This window comes from Thermobia domestica, chromosome 17 (assembly GCF_964235325.1).
Source record: "Thermobia domestica chromosome 17, izTheDome1.hap1.1, whole genome shotgun sequence".
Classification (NCBI taxonomy): Eukaryota; Metazoa; Arthropoda; class Insecta; order Zygentoma; family Lepismatidae; genus Thermobia; species Thermobia domestica.
In genome coordinates, this window is record NC_137470.1 from 76,098,286 (window position 1) to 76,122,831 (window position 24,546).

The 24,546-nt window shown below is 37.1% G+C and overlaps 1 protein-coding gene across 2 annotated transcripts in view; it reads right to left on the reverse strand.

Annotated features, from left to right (window-relative positions):
* Positions 1–24,546, reverse strand: part of LOC145673764 (uncharacterized) — a 330,178-nt gene that overhangs the window by 46,491 nt on the left and 259,141 nt on the right. For both annotated transcript variants that reach the window (XM_081743515.1, XM_081743514.1), the window contains exons 12-13: positions 22,073–22,186; positions 8,760–8,945 (exon numbers count right to left, since the gene is read on the reverse strand). In XM_081743515.1, the coding sequence (XP_081599641.1) occupies positions 8,760–8,945; positions 22,073–22,186 (300 nt within the window). The remainder of the gene's footprint in view (positions 1–8,759; positions 8,946–22,072; positions 22,187–24,546) is intronic.

The following is a 24,546-nucleotide window of genomic DNA, read 5'->3' on the forward strand; positions in this document are numbered from 1 at the left end:
TAGCTTTCCGAAACTAACCGACAGGAAAATTGCCAAAAGTGAATATTTTTAATTTTTAGGGGGTCTAAAGAGGGCATAAAGAATTTCCTCATGTTATTTAAATGTGCCTTTTTTGGACCTATAATCTCATATTTTAGGTACTTAGAATTGGAATAAAAACTTGAAATTCGATGCGCTTGTACGTTTTCGTTAGCGTTAACTAAGTAAATCATTAGAAATAAAAATTTCTAACCATAGAGTGGTTTTGTGGGGACTTGAAATATCTTTCCCATGTTATTTATATGGGACGTCTACTACACCCCAAAATCTTTGTGCACTTCCGGCAGGATTAGAATGATGAAATTGGGCATGATTGTAGCCTTTCAGGACTAACTGACAGGAAAATTGCCAAAAGTGAATATTTTTAATTTCTTAGGGATCTAAAGGGGGATGAAGAAACTTCCATGCTATTTAAAAGGGCGTTTTCTTGGGATACAAAATCTTATCTTTTAGATAGTTGAAAAAGGGAAAGAAATGATAGAATTGTGGGTTGAAGGGATGCGAGGCAGTAGGCGAGCAAAGACAGTGTGTGGGGGCGAAGCGCCAAAGGCTAGTCTATATACTAAAATGCTAGGTTTATATGTTAGTATCCAAAGAAAAGTTTATATGTTTGTCTCCAATCTTTCCGACAATGAGATTTCGAAAACCACAAGTGCTAAAAACGTACCGTTTTTGCTGGTCGATTCCAAATTTTGTGTAGATTGTCCAGTTCTAATTGAGTATTTAAAAAGACCGACACCGTTTTGTCTTCATCACATTTTTAGGGGTACACTGGAAGTGTTGGAATGTTAATAAAAGCATCATAACCTATGAGTTATACACTCCAACACAACATAGTTGTATATAGAGGTTGTATATCTCTCAGGCGTTTGTTTCATGGCCAAATTATACTGAAAGACGAAGGAGAACCATTTCTCCAGTCTAAGATAAATCTTTAATCTTTGGAATGCTTTGCTCAATCAACACCATATATCACTGACATTATAATTAATTGTGTATGTAATGTGTTTTCTGTTTACACACTGCATGAAAGAAGCAAGAAAACATCGACCATACATAAATTAGAAACTCCAACCGGAAATAGGCTCAATCTTGCAAACGGTGCGAGATGCTGAAAAATAATCGAAAAAATCTCCCTTTTATGGTACCCCTTTCCGATTTTTGTGAAGACGTCTTTCACTTGTGTCTGTAAAGAGAGATGTACAGATGTTCTGAGAAATGACAAAGAGATTCATACTCATATGTGAATGATGCGTTGTGTAGAGAGCGCAGTTTCAGCTAGTATCCATTTAAAATAGTAGATATGTTCTGATAAGGTCATTTACGCAGTATGATAAAGAGAATTAGTAAAAATAATATTAATTCAATGGAATAATGCTAATGTTGCCATGCTCGGATTGCATATCAGTGTGAAGTTGCAATGCGTGGAACATGTGATACAAACTATACAATTAAATGGTGTGTCAGCAATCATTAGTGGAGGAGGAGGTAATAGAAACCATTACAAGATTTTTTTATATAAGCCTTGGTTGATTGGTCATGATACTTTAGTCTAGTTTTTGCAATAGCGAGCTAGATACCTTAACTTACAAAGTCATAGTCACTATGGCGAGATTCATATATTCTCTTTCTATAGTTATCTAGACTACAGGGTGCAGCTTATTTTAAACTTGATGCTAGTTATCTAACCTCGCCAATAATTTTTCCTACGTTGGTGATGGATTCATTGCGAGATGAAATTGTTACATTTAAGTTTCAAATAAAGTGTTACTTATACTGTGAAAACAGCAAAAATAGAATGACCATACTTCAATCTTGCAGATAATGTGAAATCAGAATTACAGGAAAGAAATATCTTGAATACTCGAGACAAACACACTCCTTCTCTCTCAGTTCCTAGAATTGTTTATTTACATATATGCTTCACCACATTATTCAACAGGATTACTTAGCTTTGATCTGGACGAAGTCGTTTGAGATGCAACACCGCGTAAGTCACAGTAACGTTGAAGAAAGTCCACTAGTAACAGCAACTTAAAGTACAAGTAACGCAGTGTAATAATTGCAAGCAATGGGCACATGAAGTCTGCACAGCAAATCCAAAAGCTTTTATCTTCGTTTGCCACAATTCGTTTTGTGAGGTCATTGGTAGTTGCAATACCGATGATAGCGATGTTTATTTTATTTTACCTAGATATTTTTACTATTTTCTGAGACGATGATTAATAACTCTTTTATAGTGAATCAGTGGCGTATTTTGTGTTTTGAATAATAGGCCTATATCACTTCTATTTAATTAAAAGACTTAGTAATAGCAATAAGTTTCATAGACTGTTGGGTTTGAATTGTCTTCATCAGTTTGCTTATGCTATTCTTGTTATGCAAATATCAAGTTTATGATGAGATCTGATAGAAAATAGATGTTTTTGGTTTTATTTGATTTATCAATCAATAAGTTTTAGTTAGGATAATATTTTTTATAATTTACAATAGCATATTACGTGTAGATGTGGCCACAGATATTATATACAATATGTTGTTACAACAATACTCATATAATCTTACATTTTTCTTCACATATTGGCATGACTCTAACACTGCACATTGTTTGTATTTTTATTTTAGTTTAGTACATTGAGTACTTACTGAATTGCGACCACTTACCTAATATTTTGTTGGTTCACCTTTTGCTCAGAGAACCGCCTGGGCACTGTGTGGCATTGATTCTATAGAGTAGTTGCTAATATGTTCCCACAGGGATCTGACAACATATATTACTGATGGCATCCCACAGATGTTGGTGCAAGATGCTCCATTCCACATTCCATAAATGTCCTACAGGATTAAGATCTGGTGAGTTAGGGGGCCAATTCATATGCTGTAGCTCCGTAGAATGTTCCTTAAGCCAATCGAGTACAGTTTTGGCTTGGTGGCACCGCGCGTTGTGGAAAATGCCGTCTTCGTGTGGGTAGAAGTGTTACACTGTAGGGTGTACTTATTCCTATAACACCTGCAGGTACATAATGGATGTCTGATTGTGATCCATGCTCACTAACGGTCCCAGTCCATACCAGCAGAAACATCCCCAAACCATACAGCCGCCTCCACTTCCTGTACAGTAAGCACCATGCACAAGGGGCCCATAGCTTCTTGCTGTTGCCGCTAGACATGCACACGCCCATCCGAAAGGAGTAGCACAAACCGTGATTTATCGGACCAACATACTCTTTTCCTATGATCCATGGTCCAATTACGTGTTCCTGTGCCTAAACGCGACGAATTCGGCGGTGACGAGTCGTAAGAAGTGGGTGACTAGTGGGTCGTCTGCTGTAAAACTTCATATAGTTGCGTGGGATATGGCTGTTGTGCACCCACCCGGTCACATAATTCTCGGACACCGATGGTTCGTTTGGCTGTCACGAGTTTTTAGACGCGACACTCACCCCACGTTTTGAACTTCCGTACGCCCCTGCAGTAGAGTCTCTTGGAGACGGTTACCCGATATTAACTGTTGCCACTTCTTGTACACCTTCACTACACAGGAACGGACGCATGCAACAAGAATTGCTGTCTAGGTTATTGACGCACCTATGGTTCGGTTACTAACAATCATGCCCTATTAAAATGCGAATAACTCCTACCGACCTGAAATTATAACAGTGTGCTGTCTGCCAACATGTAGCCTCGAGCGTATTCTTTCTCTGTAATACTACCAGTCGGAGTGGTTATGCAATCAGCTCGGCAGCAAGCAACACCTTCCTGTGTGGAGGGATGGTTGCAATTCAGTGAGCACTCACTTGTTAGTCCAAATGGTTGTAGATCAATTTTCAAGCTGTGCCTATGCACGTCTAAGGGATATCAATAATAAACAATAATATTGAAACAAGTCAATTTATCATCTAACAGCGATGAGATTGAAAAAAGGTGTTACAAGTATACCAACCTTACCCTAAAATATATGAAGAATGTAACCCTTTCAAACAAATTCTTCTACAACTATTAGTTCAGAGGTTTACAAAGTGATGTTGGTGATCAGTATTTTTAATGACGCTTTGTCCATGAACAAAAGTTTATTTCTGGTAGGTTGATTTGGACTTTCGTTTTACATTCAGTAACGAGCTGATTTGAAACGTAAACCCGCAGCTCGCCCCGTATCCGAACCACATGAGGTCTCACCAAGAATTGAACCCATATGTAAAACCAAACCCTAAGGCACGTACACTAACCCTATAACCACAAGGGAGTTCAGTTTTTTCTATCCATGATACCTTTTGTTTTTAAATTTCAAGTAAAATGTCTAATTCAAAAATCAGTTTTGATTACATAGATACTGACACTATATGCTTGTAGAATGTAGACGGGGTTCTCTCATTGTGAACTACTACGAGTTTATAGGGCCAAGAATAAACTTTAGTTCATAATACCTTTCACAGTGTAGATACCATAGTAATTTCAGTTTTGGCCTGAATGCTGGATGCACAGACGTAGCTAGAGATTTCAGTGCCCGGGGCGAAGTAGTATTTGGCGCCCTCTACACTCACCTTACCAAGCTTTTCATTGCTTTTTAACGTATAACATAAGCAGCTTTTCTTGTTATGCTACGCTAAATTTTTATCTAGTTGCTTGGACAGACCATTGCAACAGCCAAAAGTGATAATTATGAATTGTTTTACAAATAAGAATTATTTTCAAGAGGCTTGGACCTTTTGTTAAACTTGACAAAACCACCTTTCGTTGTTACCAGATTCACTTGGAGAACAGTTATGGAAATTTGCAGTACAACTACTTACAATGTTTCATACTATCGATAAGAAATGAAATTTGAATACATTAGAAATTATGCGCTTTTAAAACGTTCGAAAAGGATAATAACTTTAGTGTTCAATAACTGTAAATCTCTGTAATTTTATTCTATATGTGACTACACAAATAGAATTTTAATTTCGATTCTTTTACGGTAAAAATATTTTGTGAAATATAATTTACTCATTTCCAACACTTTTTCTATCTTCTTGCTCATTCGGAGCTCTCTTGCCATCAGCGCCCGGGGAAACCGCCCCACTCACCCTCTAGCTACGGCTCTGCCTGGATGAGTCAAGAACAATCGCTATTTTTTAATTTTTTTTAAAGAAATTAACAGATATCTATGAATCACTAAGCCACTCTATGTATTTTTACGCATTTAGTAACTAAGAATTGGTGTATCTTAATTTAAAATAACACAAAAGATAGCATGATATGCTTAGAAATCATATATGAAAGTTTACGTATTTATATGAATATAATTATCTTCAACCACGTAACACTGCTAAAAAGGCAGGTAAAGAAGGCTATTATTCATATGTTGCCTGAGAAACGACAGAGCGCTGCTAAAGGGTAATTTCGGTTAAGCACCTACGGTCAAGATTGTTCTGAAAATTTTGCGAAAATAACAAAACTCTATTCAGACACGGTTTGAATCGAAGACTGCCTATAAATCACCGGTTATTACTGCCTGTTCGTAAAGTACAGTGGACTAAGGTTCACGAACCTCTCTTTGCGAATACATCGCTTTACAAACAATTTTTGTGAGCATTTTCTTCTCGAATGACGAACAATATTTCGGGATACAAACGCACACAGTTTGTACCCACAATTCCGCGCGCCCAGTAGTGCTTTCGCGCGTTTGCCATAAATATTATTTATCTGACTGTGAGTGCTGTGTTCAAAAAAGTCTCCTTTCTCTCTTTTCGTTTTGTGCACTTTTTGTATTAGTTTGCAGGTTCTTTTAATAACCAAGGTAAGAGTAAAATTACAGTACCGTATTGTTTTATTGAGATTAGTATTACCTGTTTGTCTTCATAATTTAGGTTATTTATGTATTCTTCATCAGAAAATGATTAAAAATTTAAAGAATGCATACCAAATTCCAGTGGCTAGTACAAATTAATTGGATTTACATTTCTTTAATGGGTAAAATAATCTGTTGGTTCGCGAACAGCATTAAGAAACAACACTGAGGTCCACTGCACTCACAACAGAGAAACAAATTGCTAAACCTAAGATAGGCTGATGGACATCACATGCGACTTCATTACACAGTCTTGTAATATAGAGCCTTTTTCTGGAAAACAAGCAATTACTAACTGGAGTTAGGTTGGTTGCGGACAATCACGTCATTTTCTCAATATACAGGCAATAACAGGAGTAGAGATTTTCGATCTAAAATGTTGGAATTTTTCAAATCGGATTAGCAGTTTTGACTATATACCTTGGTAGTCGTCATAATGGTAATTGAAAAAGCAATGTTGCAAGTCATAATGTTACAATAGCAGCATTAGATCACACAATATTTGGACGGAAAGCAAGCAAAAAATTTGCCACGGGGGAGAAACAAAAATACTACACATCTCAGTTGCAACCATTAGTATCGTAGGGTGCAGGAGCGGACGGGGTAGGAGGAATGAAATGCATAACAATTTGAAAATTGGTTCGATAAAAAGTATTTATGATGTGAAAACGATGCATTTATTGCTACGTATTACTGCACTTATTACCGTGCCTATACTACTAATAGTCTTGTATTAACTTATACTAACATTAACATCCTGTCGTACTACGGGTGGTGCCGCGATGGCTCAGTAGTAGAGCGTTCACTTCTGGTGTGTGGGGTCTCTGGTTCGATTCCAGCACGCGCCAAGTGGGCTTTGTGGTGGACAAACACCGTGTACATGGGTTTTCTCGTTTCCTTCCACTTTCTTCATTCCACTATTTCATTCATTTCTCATCATCACCGTCCCCTTTAGCCCAACTGACATAATCGTGGGACGAAACGGGTATTACTATCTCGTGCTGGAATGTCTCTAAGCAAGAAACAATGTACCGGCATACAAAGTATGTATGTTTGCAACTATCATCTTTGAATCGTAAAAGAACTCTTCATATTGAGTTTGAGTTCTTTTGTTAGCTGTCTCTATAGGACGCTATTGTTATTGTCCTGTCTGTCTGTCATTTCCCTCCTGTCTGTTACACCTCCTCTATCTTGAGAACGGTCACACATAAAAACATGCGGTTTTCAACACTCTGCACAGAAAAGTATGCTTATCAGTCAAATTTTAGATCGTTGATCCCAAGGGATCACTTCCGGTCGAGGCTTAAAAATGTCAAGGGACAATTTGTGTAGGGACTACCTGACTCTTGTATACCCGGTACCATAAAAACTCAAACTATTAGCTTGTCGTATCTCTACCATTGTAAGACACTCAAGAATAATAATGTCAGCATTATCCACGGTAGCTAAGGCAGTAGAGCGTCTCGGTGCAACACGCGGGCCCGGGTTCAATTTCCTGGGGTGATGAGACTCGGATAAATTTTCCGTCGTCTACATGGACGACTACATGGTTCGAACAGAAGCTCAGCATGAAAGCAACAAAATTAGAATAAACGTGGACACTACACGACATGGAATAACACGTAGTACGAACGCTTCCTAATAACAAAGTCATTCTTGCCGTTGACAAAAGAGCACGTAACTATATGTATTACCTTTATAAACATTGGGTAAAGTTCAGGCTTTAGGAATACAAATCGCGGAAATACACATGTTTTGGATGTGTCCATAAAAAGCTAACATAAACTAGTTTCGGGGCCGCTGACGCTCAGTGGTAGAGCGTGCACCTCTGCTGCATGGCGTCTTTGGTTCGTTCCCAGCTCGCGCCAAGTGAACTTTGTGGGGGACAAACACCGTGTTCGTGGGTTTTCTCGAGGTTCTCCCGTTTCCTCCCACTTTCTTCATTCCACCATTTCATTCATTGCTCATCATTACCATCTCCTTTAGCCTAGCCGGCATAAGCGTGGGACGTAAAACTTAAAGATTTATTTTTTTTAAATGTTTTCAAAGTCTTTGATATAAAGCTGGACTTTAACTCTGTCTTACCAGGACAAAATTTCTAGATAACTCATGTTTTCGACACAAGCAATGCACGCTAGCAATACAACTTTGCCAATTTCCTGTAGAAAAAAACTGTTTTGAAAATGTAGGAACTGTTTCATTTTTTGCAGTGTAAAATGGGTATTCTATGAAGAGTGGCATTCAATAGTTTACAAAGAATAATGGCTGCACTCTGCTTAAAATTAATTTCTAATAATTGCATTCGAAGCGAGTTTGCGTTTTGTCTTTGAATTTCGATCCATCATCATCTTGAGAGGAGAAAACTAGTTTAAATATACCTTTCAAATATTTTATATAAAGTTATTCTTCCCGTGAAACGCGTGGTATTTCGGCTAGTTTTCTATTCCTATACATATTATTTTGTAAAGATTTAACATGATAAAAAATTTAATATTTCTCACCAGCAACTAGACAATCAGAGAGGGTTTACTGTAAACCGAGAGGGTAATATTGTCACAGGGTTCCTTACAAAGCAAGTGGGCAGATTATGATGTGGACGGACACATTATACTATGCAAAGACTTGTTTTCTTTAGTAGCATAACTGAAAATTAAAGACATGAAAAACTTTATAAAATAGTCATTGTCTGCAAAGGAACTACATCACTTTGCAACATAATTGTATAGAATCCAATGAGCAGTATGTCGAAGAATAATCTGCTGTATATACATCTCATGTACTCTGAAAAGGAAGAAAGACATTTACCACGCTTTTATATTTATGCACGGCCTTTAGAGTTTTGCATAAGCAGATAAATAAGTAATAATAATAATAAAACAATGATACTTACGGAAGGTGTAGTTGCATGAATTTCATCATACATACATGGAGAGTAAGTGTCTTGTTTGCAAGAAGGCACAACCGTTTTCATTTCCTGTGTTGCACATGGAGATTTGCAAATATTTGTACACATGGTTGAAGGAACATTTCTTACATTGGGACTTTGTTCTGCGCAAAAGCAATTGATAGGTGCTTTCTGAAACAGGAAAAGAATATTGAACGAAAATAATTGAAATTCATTGAAGAACATATAAAATGCAAATTAATCTGACCATGCTTGCATCATTGTTATAACTTAATTTATTTTCCCACGCCTTTCTATTCGTTTCAAGAAAATAGAAAAGATTTTCATATTTATCGTACAAACCTACAAGGTTTACCTACAAACCCTACCTTCTTTTGCTTACAATAGCTCCTTAATTCACGATATCACTATTCTCAAGTATTTGTAAGGAGCTATAGCTTAAAGTCAATGAACATACGATCCCTGATACACTAACGTACTTTCTATTACGGTCTGTAGTGAAATTTTCCAACTACCTCAGGCTAACTAAAGAAAATAATTTCAAGTTTTATTTACCGTAGCGTACTTCTGTGTTATTACGTAAGATACATTAAATTTTGTTCCTGAAAGAGAGAATATACAACAGCTTTAAAAAAGAGAACGCAATTCATGAAGTTTTCAGAATATCCAGATTGTCGGAGATGAACGAACAATTCGTAGAAATACTTAGATCAACAATTACTCTAGATATCAATTTTGTACAAATTCAACAGAACCAACACCAATTATGCTTACTGAAACAATTAAGATTTGACGAAGGTTAGAGATGGTTTTATTTAAGAAATCCAGGTTTTGGTTTCCCATATTTCTACTTGAATATACCACATTTACAATCCCATAGTTATTTGGTTTTGGAATATGAAATTCTGTTAGCCATAGATGACAATTATGACCTAATTTCTTATATATATATATATATATATATATATATATATATATATATATATATAACCGGGGATTCTTGTCCCTAGGTCAGTTTTGTTCCATTTCGTGAGTTAATACTTCATGCAAAATTTTAGTAAAATTTTTGAACGTTTGGGGGGTCCACCAGCAGCTCAAAAATATAATAGAAGTGTCAACAAGTATTGAAATAATTGAAATCCGAGTTTGATAAATAAAACCTTTTTTTTTTCAAGGATTGCAAAAATTCTCTCATTTCTAAGAATATATTAAAATAAAGTAATTAAAATATAATATATATATATATATATATATATATATATATATATATATATATATATATATATATATATATATATATATATTACAACTGTAAAAGACTCAAAGTGTGTTTAAAAATTTAAATGCAAATTTGATAAGTAAAAGCATTTATTGAAAGGATTACACAAAATTTCTCACTTTAACAATATATTTAAAAATATATCTCTCTTTTACCGTAACATAGTCTAAATTGTCTCACAAAGATATTTCACAACTAGCACGTGACATCTAGTTTTTTCGTGGTCGTTTGCTCAAACTTGGACTCTTTCCTATTCTGTTCAACCACTTGCAGAATGTTTTGAAAATGTTCCTCTCGTTTCGCTGAAGGAAGAAAATCCGCAGTGAGCTTGATTCCACGTTCTGCACAGTCGTTGATAACATTCACGACATTGATATTCAGAAGTGAGTTTTGGAATAAAGGATTTTCTGGCCGGCCTGTAACTTCGTCACCGAGGAAGTCATATTCGAGTTTCAGGGTGTCCCAGGGTAGTCCAACCAAATAGGTTAGAGACGTAGTATTGGTAATTTGTTCAGGAAACCGAGGTTTTCCAACTCCTGTTACCTAACATTCATTTGGATTTGGTAGGAAAGTAGCAGGTTTCAAAGCTAAGAGTCTACTGGCAAGAGAACATTTCCGTTCGAAGGACACTGCACTGCTGAAAAGATTCAGAGGAACCATCTCTGATGTTAAATATCACAAGTGCAGTTGAAATGCAAGTATCGCACTCTTAGAAATTAATGGATTTATGTTCTTGTACAGCAGTAGATTTTGATAGAGCTTCAAATCTTTCCATGGAGCATCAATTGCAGAGTTGCATGTCATCCACCACACACTGTACTCGTCGGTAACAAATATGACGAAGTTTCTAAGTTTTGTAAACTGTCTTTGAGAAATGATGTCTGAATATGTTTCTCCAATAAACACATTTTAATGGCATAGATCAATTTCGCCGTCCATCTCGCTCTGTGAACAGCACCCGGTCGTTTGAATTTAACTGGAGTCCCAGATGTTTCTCCGTTGAGGAATGAGGTGCAGAGTTCAATGAACTCCAGGTAGTCATTTCTCAGAACTGTGTCTTATACTGAACTATTTTCATTTTGTTTTAAATTATAGTCGGAAACTTTAAAAAAAAATCATTTTGTAAATTTTTAAGTACATTTTGTTTACTTTTGTTAAACGGAGTTGGGTCAAATCGTGAGAGAGGGTGTTCACTGATATGAGGTAATTCGTCATAGTGCTCACAAAATTTTGTGAAAAGGGAAATATCAGGTGACTTAGTGATTTGAATATTCAAGTCTTTAAACATTTGTCCAACCATAATTTCACCTATATGATGGCGACAAGGAGACCACAGAAGAACTCGATTCAGCTATTCCTGTAACATCACGCAAGCAGTAGTAGCATGGCCGATGTTTGATGCTGTAGTGTCAAATGTCATGTTTACTATGTTGTCTTCACAGTGCCATGACTTCAACAGATCCACTGTAAGTTCGGCAATAACGACCCCTGTATTCGTACCAACCACAGATTTGTAAACAGGTGTGCCTAGCAGCTTTAGTTCATTCTTGTTCCCCACGATGACTGTAAGACATTCTTCTTTCACGTACTTATTGGGCAAAGATGACATTAACTTTGAATCCCAGTGTACAGTGGCAAACTCTGGAGGAGTCCAATTTTCCATTAAAGATCTTGATATCTGTTGACTGACCTTTCGTCGGGTCAACGGCGCCGACTCTCCAAAATTTATGTGGTGCATATTAATGGCGGATCGTGTTAGCCTATATATATTTTCAAGGAAGTCTCGATGTTGGATTGATTTATTTTTAGTTAAAATCTTATATGAACACTATCATAAAGAGCTGTGCTGTGATGAAGTAAAATATACCGGTACTGTAAGGATAAGTTAGGGCTGCCCTAGCTCAGTCGGTAACATGGCTGACTTAAACGCAAGAGAAACGGGTTCAAAACCGGCTCCAAATTAAAAATCTTGTGGGTGCGACGCTCCCACAGAATTATTTATGTGTGTGCCTAAGCCCCGGAGCACCCACGTAGTCGACGCGCATGCGTCGGTTCCTATCTGCTCTGGAGTACTACGTAGTGAATTTTGATGTATCTCCACCGGCTTTCTTTGTCAACACTTTGGTATAAATACTGTTGTGCAGGCGCCATTTGCAAGCGAGTTGCTAGAGCTACTATGTTTGGTCGTTGGATAATATCATGTGGGACAAAAACGCACTGAACGATGATTTTTGGAGCGTGCTGCTGAATTGGTGACACAAGGATTTGTAGATACTACAGCATAGTCTGGCTCACTCTTGGTTGGTTCCTTGTCTTAATTTTGAAATCTTAATAGTGCAAATACTATGTTGTTTTTATTCAAAATTCACGATACAAGCTACGTGGTGGCGCCATCTGTTGAGCAACGTTTCAGATAACATCCTGTTTCATATAAGTTTATGCCTCTGGTGGACCCCCTAAATATGCTTTGATTTTTATTTTAAAAAATGCTGGCCTGTATTATAGCTCAAATGGAATATTTCTAGCCCAGGGACAAGTCACTTTGTGAACAGTGGGGGGTTTGATGTACCCTAATATATATATGGAAAATATATGTTATTTAATAAATTACATATTTTTGAGTAGAAGTGTTAAGATTTGTTGTGGAGCATTAAAATTTGTAGCACAATGTTTCATCATGTTTTTATGAAGTGTGTTCTCAATAAGAATACATGATTCTATTTCATTAATACGTGCATTAGGCTCAACATTGTATGCACAACTGTAATCGCTAATGGTATTTATAATATATATATATATATATATATATATATATATATATATATATATATATATATATATATATATATATATATATATATATATATATCGTGTTTCAAAAAGAATGATCTGATTTTGAACAGTAATAATTAGGGAACATTCGATGTGCCGGCAAGGAAATGAGTGTTGTTTGAATGGACATGGCCTAGTTTCAGAAAATCGCCATTAGATAACAGTCAAGGCCTCTTCTCTGTTTGCAGTCAGTCAGAAGTAAGATGGCGTCCGCTCAACAGAGGGCATTTCGTGTGCTGCAGTTTGCAAAGACTGGTTCAGAGATTTCGGTCCAGCGTGCTTTTCGTCGGCGTTTTGGCATTGATCTGCCTGCACCCAAAAACATTCTTCGTTGGTATCGCCAATTTGAAGAGAGAATGCTTGTGCAAAGATAAGAGTTCAGGTCGCCCTCGCACTTCCGCACTTTAGTTATCATCTAGATGTTCGTGCTGCTGGTGGTAGACACAGAGCATTTGTAAAAGCATAGCTAAAACTTGAAGATTTTGTGAGTATTTTGCAATTTATTGCTACCTATCGTCTCCCTTGGGCACTGGCTTCTTGAGTATTCCCTAAAGAAGCAGGTGATAATTCAGGTCAGAGCTCGTGTCCTGTCCATGCGCAAATTGACAGTAGTAAGATAAAAATAAGCGATTTGACATGAGTAGCATCAGTGGTTAGGGAACTTAGGTTTAATCATACTTACTTTTGTGCATATATACGACTGGCAAGCTGATGATCCATAAGTATTCGCACACACACAAATAAAAAAGAGAATTTTACTTTGGATGAACTCCTATTTATTGAATGGATATATGTATGTACGAAGTAAACGAAAAGATATTAACAACACACAAAATTTTCACTTCATATAGCATGAATGCTTGAACAAATGAAATTACGCACACAAACTGAGCGAATCAAATTGAGAACAATAAAACACTTAATATCACGGAAATATACGTAGATATGTATATGGTAGATGAAAACGCTAAGAATATAGCCCTTTAGTTATATTTGTAATCACTTGCGCTAAATCACTATTCACGTTGACGTTGGGCTTTCACTGCGAAATAGAAGCAACGAGTGTGGGAATTGGAGGGAACAATAACTTCTAACGAGGCTTCGGAACTTTGAAGATGCTGTACTTTAGGAGATAATTATTGGAATACGTATTACTTCGTTCACTTTTCCGGTTGGTACTGCAATTGTAGTTCCACCACATCCTTAATAACTTTTTATAGTTGTTTTACATTAACACGTAGGTAAGTTTATCCGCAGGAGACTTTTCGTTCTTTCTTCACTCAATGCTAAGCGCCAATTCCTCGCTTCTGCCAACACTTGGGAAAATCCCGGTCATTGTGTCTTTGGTTGGCAGTGTATTTTAAAATTTAATAAAACAAATAGCAAAGTTGATATATCCCTACAGGGTACAAATATAGTGGTGGTAGATTTGATAGCTCTGACAACACGTGTTTTAGTTTCGTGGGAGCGAAAACTTGGAGATTTCAATTAAACAAGTGTTACAGACCAACTTTGAAGATTCAGTCCATGACTGATGGATTTTCCACCTCATAGTTCGATACAAAGCAGTTTAGTAAAAAAGAATGCACATTGGCAATTGTGTGGCTTGACCACTCCGTCTACGACTCATGCAGGCTGCGAGCAGTGTTCCCACTATGGTTGAGATAACGAAACGTTAGTGGGTGGGAATGCAATGTTCAGCGCGCACTTGTTTACACTGTAACAACTTCGTGCCTGAAAAGATTTCCGAACGTTAATAATTATTGTTATGAAGAATATATACAAAACAGTCTCAGTAGCAAAAACCATGAGTTGTTAACTTCATTCAGAGAAAGAAAAAAGTTTGCTGTTTCAAAGCACTCTGCTAATGAGATAAGAGTTCGGTTCAGAAACAATGATTTCTTTGTATTATCGTCAGAGGCGATAAGACCGAGGAACACCTGCGGGTAAGGAAAGAACAGAGTTTCTCACCAGCTCGGAAGCGTTCAGAGCCAAGCAAGAAAAATAACTTCTCCTTTTCCGTCACTAAAATAATAATTTTGCATGATGAATAAGAGCTAAAAAATACACAGTATGTCCAAAAGCGTAACGTTGTGGCTATCCTGACGGTCACATTATCCCATTTTTGTAGGATGTTTTATCAATACATATGGACTTTCAAAATCAGGTAATTCTTTCCGAAACACCTTGCATATTATCTTTCTCGTCTGGATAAGTAATTCCAAGAATGTTTAAGTGCTTTGAAAGCATAGGATTAAAACATATGAAGCATTATTTCCAGCCAACATAGTCCTTCTTAGTATTCGTATGCATATTCAATTATATTCATTATTTTCTTATTTTCTATTTCATTACAACATATTTTCATTATATTAATTCTTTAATTTGCCGTATTACAAATTTATTAATTTAATTGTTTTATATTATTATATATAAATTACATACAAGAGCTCTTGAACTTAACAACTTTTTAGATCAGTGGTTTCGAAGCTGGGGATGCGCCAACTGGAGGGGCTTAAAGAGTGAGCACGGGATGCGCAAATTACTGACAGAAAGAAATTACACGTCGGTCGTCGAGAAGTCTTCAGGAGGCAAGGACATCGGTCACGAGGTTCTGGGTTTGAGTTCCGGAGGAACAAGTATTCGGGCTTGAGCCAAAAATTGTTAAAAGTTACAGGGCTTAGGCCACACATGTTCAAATCTGCTTATCCCGGGTTCAGGGTTGTCAACGGCTCGAGCGGCTCGGCTCACAGCTCATTCACTATCGAGACAAAACGAGAAGTGACCCGAGCCAACAGCTCACCCAACCGAGCTGGCTCCAAACAATAGCTCATCCGAGCCGAACCGACGGCTCATCCGAACCGAGCTGATTGCTCACCCAACCGAGCCAGTTCGAGCCATTAACTCAGTCGAGTTGAGTCGAGCCGAGTCGATGGACTCGTTTCAACGAAGGTGGCTCCTGCCGAATGGGTGGCTCATCTCAACCGAGCCGGCTCGAGTCATAGGCTCAATTGAGCCGAGTCGATGGCTTATCCCAACTGAGCCGATGGCTCATCCGAATCGAGCCGTCTCGTACAGTTCGCACAGTTGAACCGAGCCGAGCCGGTTGACATTACTACCCGGGTTGGGCTTCTGCTTGGGCTAAAGAATTCGACCGTGTGTGCTCACGACATATGAGGCTGTCTCGTTATGAAAATCTTCTGTCGTCTCGTTATCGAGATGAGACGAGACGAAACACACTAAAAGTACCACACAAGATGCACTAAAAGTATGAGACGAGACGCACCCCTGTCGTGAGCAACACTAAAAGTATTCCACATTACTGCTTACATTTCTCATGGCTTTCGCTTTCCAGTCTAATCAGGAAATGATTTTAAAACGAGTTAAAACGAGCTGAATGAGCGAGCCATTTATCAAACTCGGCTCGACTCGAAACTCGACCTCAAACCAGTGACTCAACTCGGGAAAATTACCTTTGACTCGACTCGAAACTCGAGTAGAATTCGAGTCGAGTTTTAGCTCGACTCATGCCCATCCCTATTCACTAGGGTGACCAGATTTTTTTAAACCCAAAAGAGTATATAAAAAAATGACAGTAGGGATAAAGACAAGATGAATTACAGTATTTTATCCAATGCGCATACAAATGAGTTAAATACTTCACCATCATTCATACTTCTGCGACGATCTTGCTTTCTTGAGTAAGTTAATGTCATCCTTTATTGCCAGTCTGAACTCTTCACAGGTCATGCTTACATTGAACTTCAGTTTCATCACTTGTTCCAGTGTCGACACTCAGAGTTGACTGTTAATAGCACTGAAGAGCCTCTCACAATCAACATTAATGGTCGGTAAAGTAACAAGAATTGCACGATTGGCACAATCACGTTTAAATTTGACCCAGCCCGCACTAAATCTTTGTACACTATTTTCCATTTGCCCATCATTGTCTCTCTTTTCTCTCTCCATTGTTCAAGGTGTTCTTTAACACATCTAGATATTGCACAGTAAGTGTCAAAAATATCATTATCACTGAATTCCAACGAACTGTCAACATGTTTTACCTGCTCATAGAAATATGCAAACGACTCCTGAAATTCTTCATAAGTAACTGATGTGTCAAGTAGTAAATGTTTCATCTTGTTTACTTCTCCGAAAATATGTTGTGACCACATCTCTAAGTATGTTATCACTTCAAAGTAAAACCTTCTTGACACTGAGTAGGCATATTCCTCTTTTATATTCCCTTCTTTTACAAGTTTCGTAAGTAAATTTCTAGCAGAAAACGGAAAAAAGTTTTGTTCAATTCTATCTTTGTATTTCCTCAGAAGTTCAAAATATTCAACAGAAACTTTAGTCGCTGTTATATCCTCCCTCTCAATTTTTGTAATTGTTTCAGTGAACAAGATTAGCTGAGCATGCAGGAAATACAGCCACAACTCACTTGTTTCGTCTCGAAAGAAATTGACTATAGCTATTGGAGCATTTTCAACACTCATAATTTTTTTTTCTACACACGGAAGCAGAGACAAGAATCTCATCTTTGAGTGATACAAAAGACCCTCATAATGACAGCCAATGAACTCACAAAAGTTTTTCAAATTTTCTGTCCTTACAGTAAAAATACTGAAATGGTTGTATATTTTAAAAACCAAATGCTCAACATCGATCGGTATTATTCTCGAACACGCCACAGAAATGTCATTGTGAAGGATATGAGCCCGATAGGCAAAACATTTTTCTTCAACCTGCACTCTAGTTCGCTATGCACGTTTCCTGTTGTTTTATTTTTTATGCTTTCAGCTACAAAACCGATGATCCTATTTTCCAAACAAAACTGACGTAATGTACCCATTAATACGTTCGACACAGTTTCCGAGGTTTCATTTGATATGCTATGAATTTTTAGAAGACATGTTTTTACATTAATATCAGTATCTACTTCACAGTACCACACTAAAACAGACGTGAGTTTGGTTGCTTTACGATTGGAAGCATCACAAGCAACAAAAACGAAAGTAGCCATTTTAACACTATTACTTAATTTTTTTCTGACCACATTCCCACCACATTTGTTAACAAAGCCTCCGTTTTCGTTCTCGCACATGCAAATTTTTTATTCACTGTTGATTTCAAAAGTTTGCTAGTACAGTCCATGCTTCTAAAAGAGTGGTTATGTTTAACATTATGGTATGACCACACAAGTTCTAGTCGAATTAAATCTAGCTCTTCTGAAGATTCTGTGGTGAAAAAACTCTCCAACTTACCTGCTTCGGAAGTTGATGAGCATTCAGTGTGCGACTTAGATTTTATATGTTGTTCTATATCATATTTACCTTTATATATATATATATATTTCTTTTATAGAGAACTCCTTCTTACATACCATGCACCATGCTTTGTAAACATCGTTACTGCGGGCCCTTTTAATGCAAGGATAGCTTATTTCAAACGCTTGATTATACTGACATTTATCTCGCGACATTGTTAATAAAATAAATCCTTCCAATCCTCGAATAATATAATTGGTTGAGTGTACGTACGCACGTTAATTAGAATAATAATCACTGCGCGATTCCCCTACCAAGAACTGACTCACTTTGAAGGGAAAACAAAACCCCGTGCTATGAACTGTAGGAATACCAGATATAAATTCCGAAAATATAAATCATTCCAGGTACTCAATCAATTTAATTAACAATTTAATAATTAAAACGTTGAAAGTTTGGATAAAGCTATCACTTTAATTTTGCCGTCTTTACTATATAGTTTTAGTACTAACTAATAAAAACAGTTCAGTTATATTATTTTTTTTCTTTTGCGAAAAGAAAATCTGACAAGCCTACAATGCAACGAGGACGAGAAACGCAGCACAGCGCAGCGGGTCTGCTACTACGAAGTACTAAACAGTGCTGTCAACGTCTAAGTTTTTACAGGAAAAGAAATGCGATTTTCAATAGGAAAATGCATTAAACGTTAAATGAAATTGAAAATGCCATAAAAGAGTATAATTCGATATTTTTGGGAAGAAAAAAGAGTATAGAGTATATGAACCTCGAAAAGAGTATAATACTCTTAAAAAGAGTATGTCTGGTCACCCTATATTCACGAAGGGAAAAAGCAGCGTTATGATGTATGTTTATCACATAATAATTTCCTGCTCAGAGTTTCAGAAACTCAATGTAATATATGCATAGTTTGTTCTTTACAGAGGATAATAACAAAAACGCGGTTGCACAATTAAGTTACCATAAACAAAGAAAAATTTGTTTCGTTGAACGAAAACGTAAAGTATAACTCTTCTAAATATATTCGTTCCCTTGTACTTATGGTATTATGTACTTATGTAAATTCTTCCAGTTAGTGACTAAGCAATTTTAACTAAAAATTTTACAATTCTAGTGTTGATAATATTAAACTAATAAGTATACACATGTAATTGGAGTATTTGAAATTGACTAAAACTTTATGCGTCCTATTTATAATCATGACATAAACTACTATTTATCAATAAAGCAAACAGAAATAATTGAAGCTCCCTCTGCAATAACAATTTAAGTGAAAAATGGAAGTTTTGAGTTACAAAGCTTATAAACTTAAAGTGCAACGCAGCAATTAACAGGAGTAATTCTGTGTATATACTCCTGTGAAGGAAAGCATAGCACCTGGTCTGTGCTTTGCAGTATAAAATGTAGAATACCGAAAATGCGGAATAATATATAATTAAGGTGGAAAAGTGAGCATTTACCTTATTATTGCATAACCTAAAGTAATGATGAAAAGAAAAAGAACAGTAGGAACTCATAACGACGTGTGTGACAACGTTTATTTATTGCAACACACGAGGATACAAAATAGAAAGGTAACCAAGGAAGTTCTGTCGTTTTTTGTGGAGGTCTATGTTCCATTGGCCCCAACACCGTGCGTTGAATGCGAACGGAGATAAGGCGAAGCTCAGTTGTTGGTGTGGGTATATCCAACATACTACCTGGTAATGGCAGTTCAGTTACAACGTGAACTTGCGTAAGGACAGAGTTAACATGGGACCTCCACAGAGCGTCATAAGGGCGTGTATGCTGTACGAGTTCAAACTGGGGTCAAACGCCGCTGCAGCAAAGCGGAAGATATGCCAGACCTTTGGTGAGGGTGTTGTGACTACGCGGATAGTGCAGCGGTTGTTTAACAAGTTTAAGGACGGTGACGAAATACTCCAAGACGCACCATGTGCCGGAATTCGAACACATATACAAAATGAAGATATTCAGGCAGCAATTGAGACAAAAAATGGCCAGACATGTGAGGAACTAGGACTACAATTCAGTGTGAGTGGAGAAAGCATTCGGCAACACATCCATAAACTTGGGAAGCATTACAGGTTGGGTTGATGGGCCCACATGATTTGACTCCGAGCCAGAAGGCAACGCGAGCAGACACCTATGTTTCTTTGCTATTTCGACTGAGGAACGAGCCATTTATGGACAGGGTGTTGACATGTGATGAGAAGCGGGTCTTGTACGAAGCTCCATGTCGCCGTCATCATTGGTTAGCATTTTATAAACTGGTTCCAAAGCAGCCGAACTAGCACTGTGCCAGAAAAAGGTCCTCGTGTGTGTTTGGTGGACTGTTCGCGGCATCGTGCATCGGGAACTGCTACCAGCTGGTCAGAGCATCAATGCAACTGTGTACTGTCAGCAGTTGAGCTGTGTTCAAGAAAATTCAAAACTCTGGGGCCAGCACTTCTGAATCCCAAAGTGGTCCTCCTGTTACAGGACAATGCTAAGTCCCACGTGACAATGCTAAGTAAGGGCTGGGACACCATTCTTCGCCTTGGATTGGAAACACTATTGCATCTGTCATACTTCCTGGACATTGCATCGTCCGATTATCACCTGTACCATTCCTTGAACAATCACCTTAGAGGTCGGCAGTTCAAATCCTTAGTAAAGATTCAAACTGCACTTGATACCTTCTTCGCTTCACGGCCCACCATGCTTTACCGCGGTGGAATCCATAACTTTCCAGAACGTTGGCAGAAGCTCGTCGAGGGTGAAGGGGACTGTTTTTGGTCTTTCAGGTACGTCTAAGGTGGCATATCGTTGTTCGAAGGTGATGGGTGAAAAAGCGACATAACTTTCTTGGTTACCTTTATATCAATAATCCGAGCGTTGTAGGCAACAAAACCCGAAAACTGCAATGTCCTGAGCCTTGTTTAAATCTGATAAGTCCATTTCAGATTCAGAAGCCGGGAGCGCCGATACAAAAACATCAGCAGGGCTCAGCACATTTTTCGTAAAACTGCTGCTTGACAAGAGTAACAAATCGTGGCAGAGTTTTCAAATCCTTCTTGTTCGAATACTTGATTCCTGGTTTCGATGGTTTCTTGAGGAAGAAAGAATGGTGTCCAGTGGTGGTGACTGCACCGAAATATACATTTTCTCCTACACCACAATACGTTTCCAAAACTAACACAGATTCATGTGAAGGCTTTTTCATTTCCTCCCTCTTGTCTGATTTTCTAGTAAATGCGAAAACCTTATTCGGATTTGATATCCGAATTACAAACCAGGGCTTTGGATTTTCAAATCCGACATCTGAAGTCCAGATTTAAATCTGAATCCGGGAATTCGAATTTGTCAAAATCCGAATATTGCCATACCAAAATTTTTGACAACACTGTTTTACATTCCATATAAACATTGGGGAAAGAAACAAAACACTGCATTTCGCCCTGATTTTGCTATATTTCTTTGCCGAGTTCACGATTTTTCTCTCTCTTTCTTACCTTCCGCTTCTGTCGCTTTTCTTCGACTGCTTCGATTTTTGTCCATTTCGAAACAAAATCGCCATATATGTATCCGTACCTGTGCTTTCACTTCAACGGACCCTTGAAAACAAAGTCACAGAGACGTCACGTCCCCGCATTTCATGTAACAATGTTTAGATAGTGGCGCCCTCTGTTATCTGCATAGGGAAACGGCGACTCGATGCAAGTGAATTATTATTATTATTTTTTGCAACAGAAGGTTTCAAATATGCACTAGAGACGACGGTGAAGGAAGGTAAGTCCACACGCCTCCTTTATCTATGATTTACTAGTACTCGAGGTAACACGACTTACCATGTTATTGCAGAGAGCCCTACAATTGTAGAGTTGTCAATAAACTCTAAAGATTGTAGACGAACTTACCGATACTCTTAATTGGTCTCGGTATTGTAAGTCACTTCCAGATCTACATCCGGCATTACAACGATTTCCTTGAGGAACTCCTCTAACCTTTGGAGGCATGGGTGGAACCGGCCCCTAGAGTAAAAAAAGAAAAAGAAAAAGAAAATGCAGTTTCCCCTGAGCTATTTTATACATAACCTATATTTTCTAAATCTGAAACATAGTATTTTCTTCTTCTTCTTCTTCTTCTTCTTCTTCTTCGTCTTCTTCTTCTTCTTCTTCTTCTTCTTCTTCTTCTTATTATTATTATTATTATTATTATTATTATTATTATTATTATTATTATTATTATTATTATTATTATTATTATTATTTATTAAATGTTCTCCTAGTTCTCCTGGCACTAATAGGAAATCCCTTTTCTTAGGTTAGGTTTTTGAACATGTTTTTACCACGTTCCTTGATCTTCAGCTTACTCCTTTAACTCCCAATATTTTCTTCTATTTTTTAAATCATTGATAATTTGACTTTTCTTCTTCCAACTCCTCGCTCTCCTTCCATCTCACTCTCTATAATGATATGAAAAAGGTGATTTCTTCGCAAGGTGTGTTGAGTCCAGTTGACCTTTCTATGAAGGATGCTCTATAGGAGCATCCTCTTCTCTCCTACTCGGTACTTACTGCTTCTTCGTTGATTAGTTTGCTCCAAGGCCTCTGTGCACTAACTATGGCTTTCTCTCATAAACGCTTGTTAAATATTAAGTTTTCTGTCTGTAGGATAGAGTAAAAGATGGTACACGGAAGTTTGAACTTTCCCATCACCTTTCATTATAGAAGTCTTTCTCTTGAATACAAAATATTACAAATAAGTAAAAGTGCCTCTAATTAATTGGAGGTTTGTTAATGAAGTTTGAAGGAGCCCAATGACCATGCGTCTTTGGGCGTATTGGATAGGTGTTTCTCAATGACCATGTGTCTTAGAGAGGGGAGTTGGAATTTTCAATGCCTTAGAGAATTGCGTCTTAGAGAATTTGGTGATTAAGTGCTTCTCAATGACCTACGTCTTAGAGAACTTGGTAATTAGGTGCTTCTCAATGACCGAGCGCCTTAGAGAGGTAGAAAGAAGCTCAATGGCCAGGCACCAGAACGTATAGGAAAGGTAGCTCTCAATGACCAGGCGTCTTAGGGAGTTGGTGGTTTGATCAACCGAGCAAGATTGATGCCTTCTGTGGTGTTCTCTCCTATTTTATCCTAAAATGTCGGCTACCTTCGTTGGTCTCCGTCACTTGCCGACCGTTGGTGATGGTGGATGATGTCCTTTTCGTGGATGTCGTCTGTGGGGTCTTTATCTCTAGCACGTGGTGTATAAACAGATGGTTACATCCAACATGGTGTGAAAACACGCGGAACCATACAATATATTGCGTTTGTGAGATAATTGCTTATAATATTGCGTTGTTCAAACAATAAAGCAAAGAAATAACTTTGATCGTTCTTTTTTCCTTTTTGATTAAATGAACAAATTACTCCTGTAACATTAACACACATTTGTCTGTATGACACCCACTGTATATCAGTTTATAATCAAACTTTTATTAATAAAATTTGTGTTTACGAAAAACTGTAGCTGTTATAGAAGATAAAAATATAACTAAACAGTTCATGATATATTGTTGCAAAGAGAGTAAGGAAAATAAGATGCCTTATTAGCTTGGTCTATGAAATGTAGTCTTTATTGTAAGGAGAACAGCTGATTGAATTGGAACGTTATCGTGATGAACAGTTATTTCCAGTTTTAATAAAAAGAGTGTTCATTGTTTGGTAAAGAATTATACGCACATAGACTTAAGACGATAAACTTTTAAATACTCGTGTTATGTAGTTAAATTGTACGATATGCAAAACATTCCAACAAAAGCACTCGAGAGTCTGTCCACATAAATTCAGATATTTTATAGTAATCTGTTTATGATAGATAATAATACTAATAAATTTGCAAGAAATCAAAACCCTACAATTTATAAAATCCGTGTGAGCTATATTAAGATATGTATTCCGTGTTAGTTAAAATTGCAGAAACGAAAGGTTGAACAACGAAAGTGTTTAGATCTATCACCAATTATCATAGAGTTTTAACGCGTCGACACAGACATACTGTTCTGTTTCAAAGATCACAAAGAAATTGCTTTCATAAAAGTTTCAATTTAGAAAACTCAACAGTCATTGTCGTTTTTATTTGGTCGTTAATTATTTTTACTACTACTACTACTAATAATAATAATATTTTAATAATAATAATAATAATAATAATAATGATTTATTCCGAAATCCAAAATGACTAGGTACATATTTTAACATATTTGAATACTTTATTTAAGAATATTTATAAATTACTTTCCTGTATATGTCATACTTTTGCATCTGGGGAAAAGACAAAAAAGTTATATGTTTCTAATGATCTTTTTCTTTTAATTTTTTGGACTGTATATTAAATTT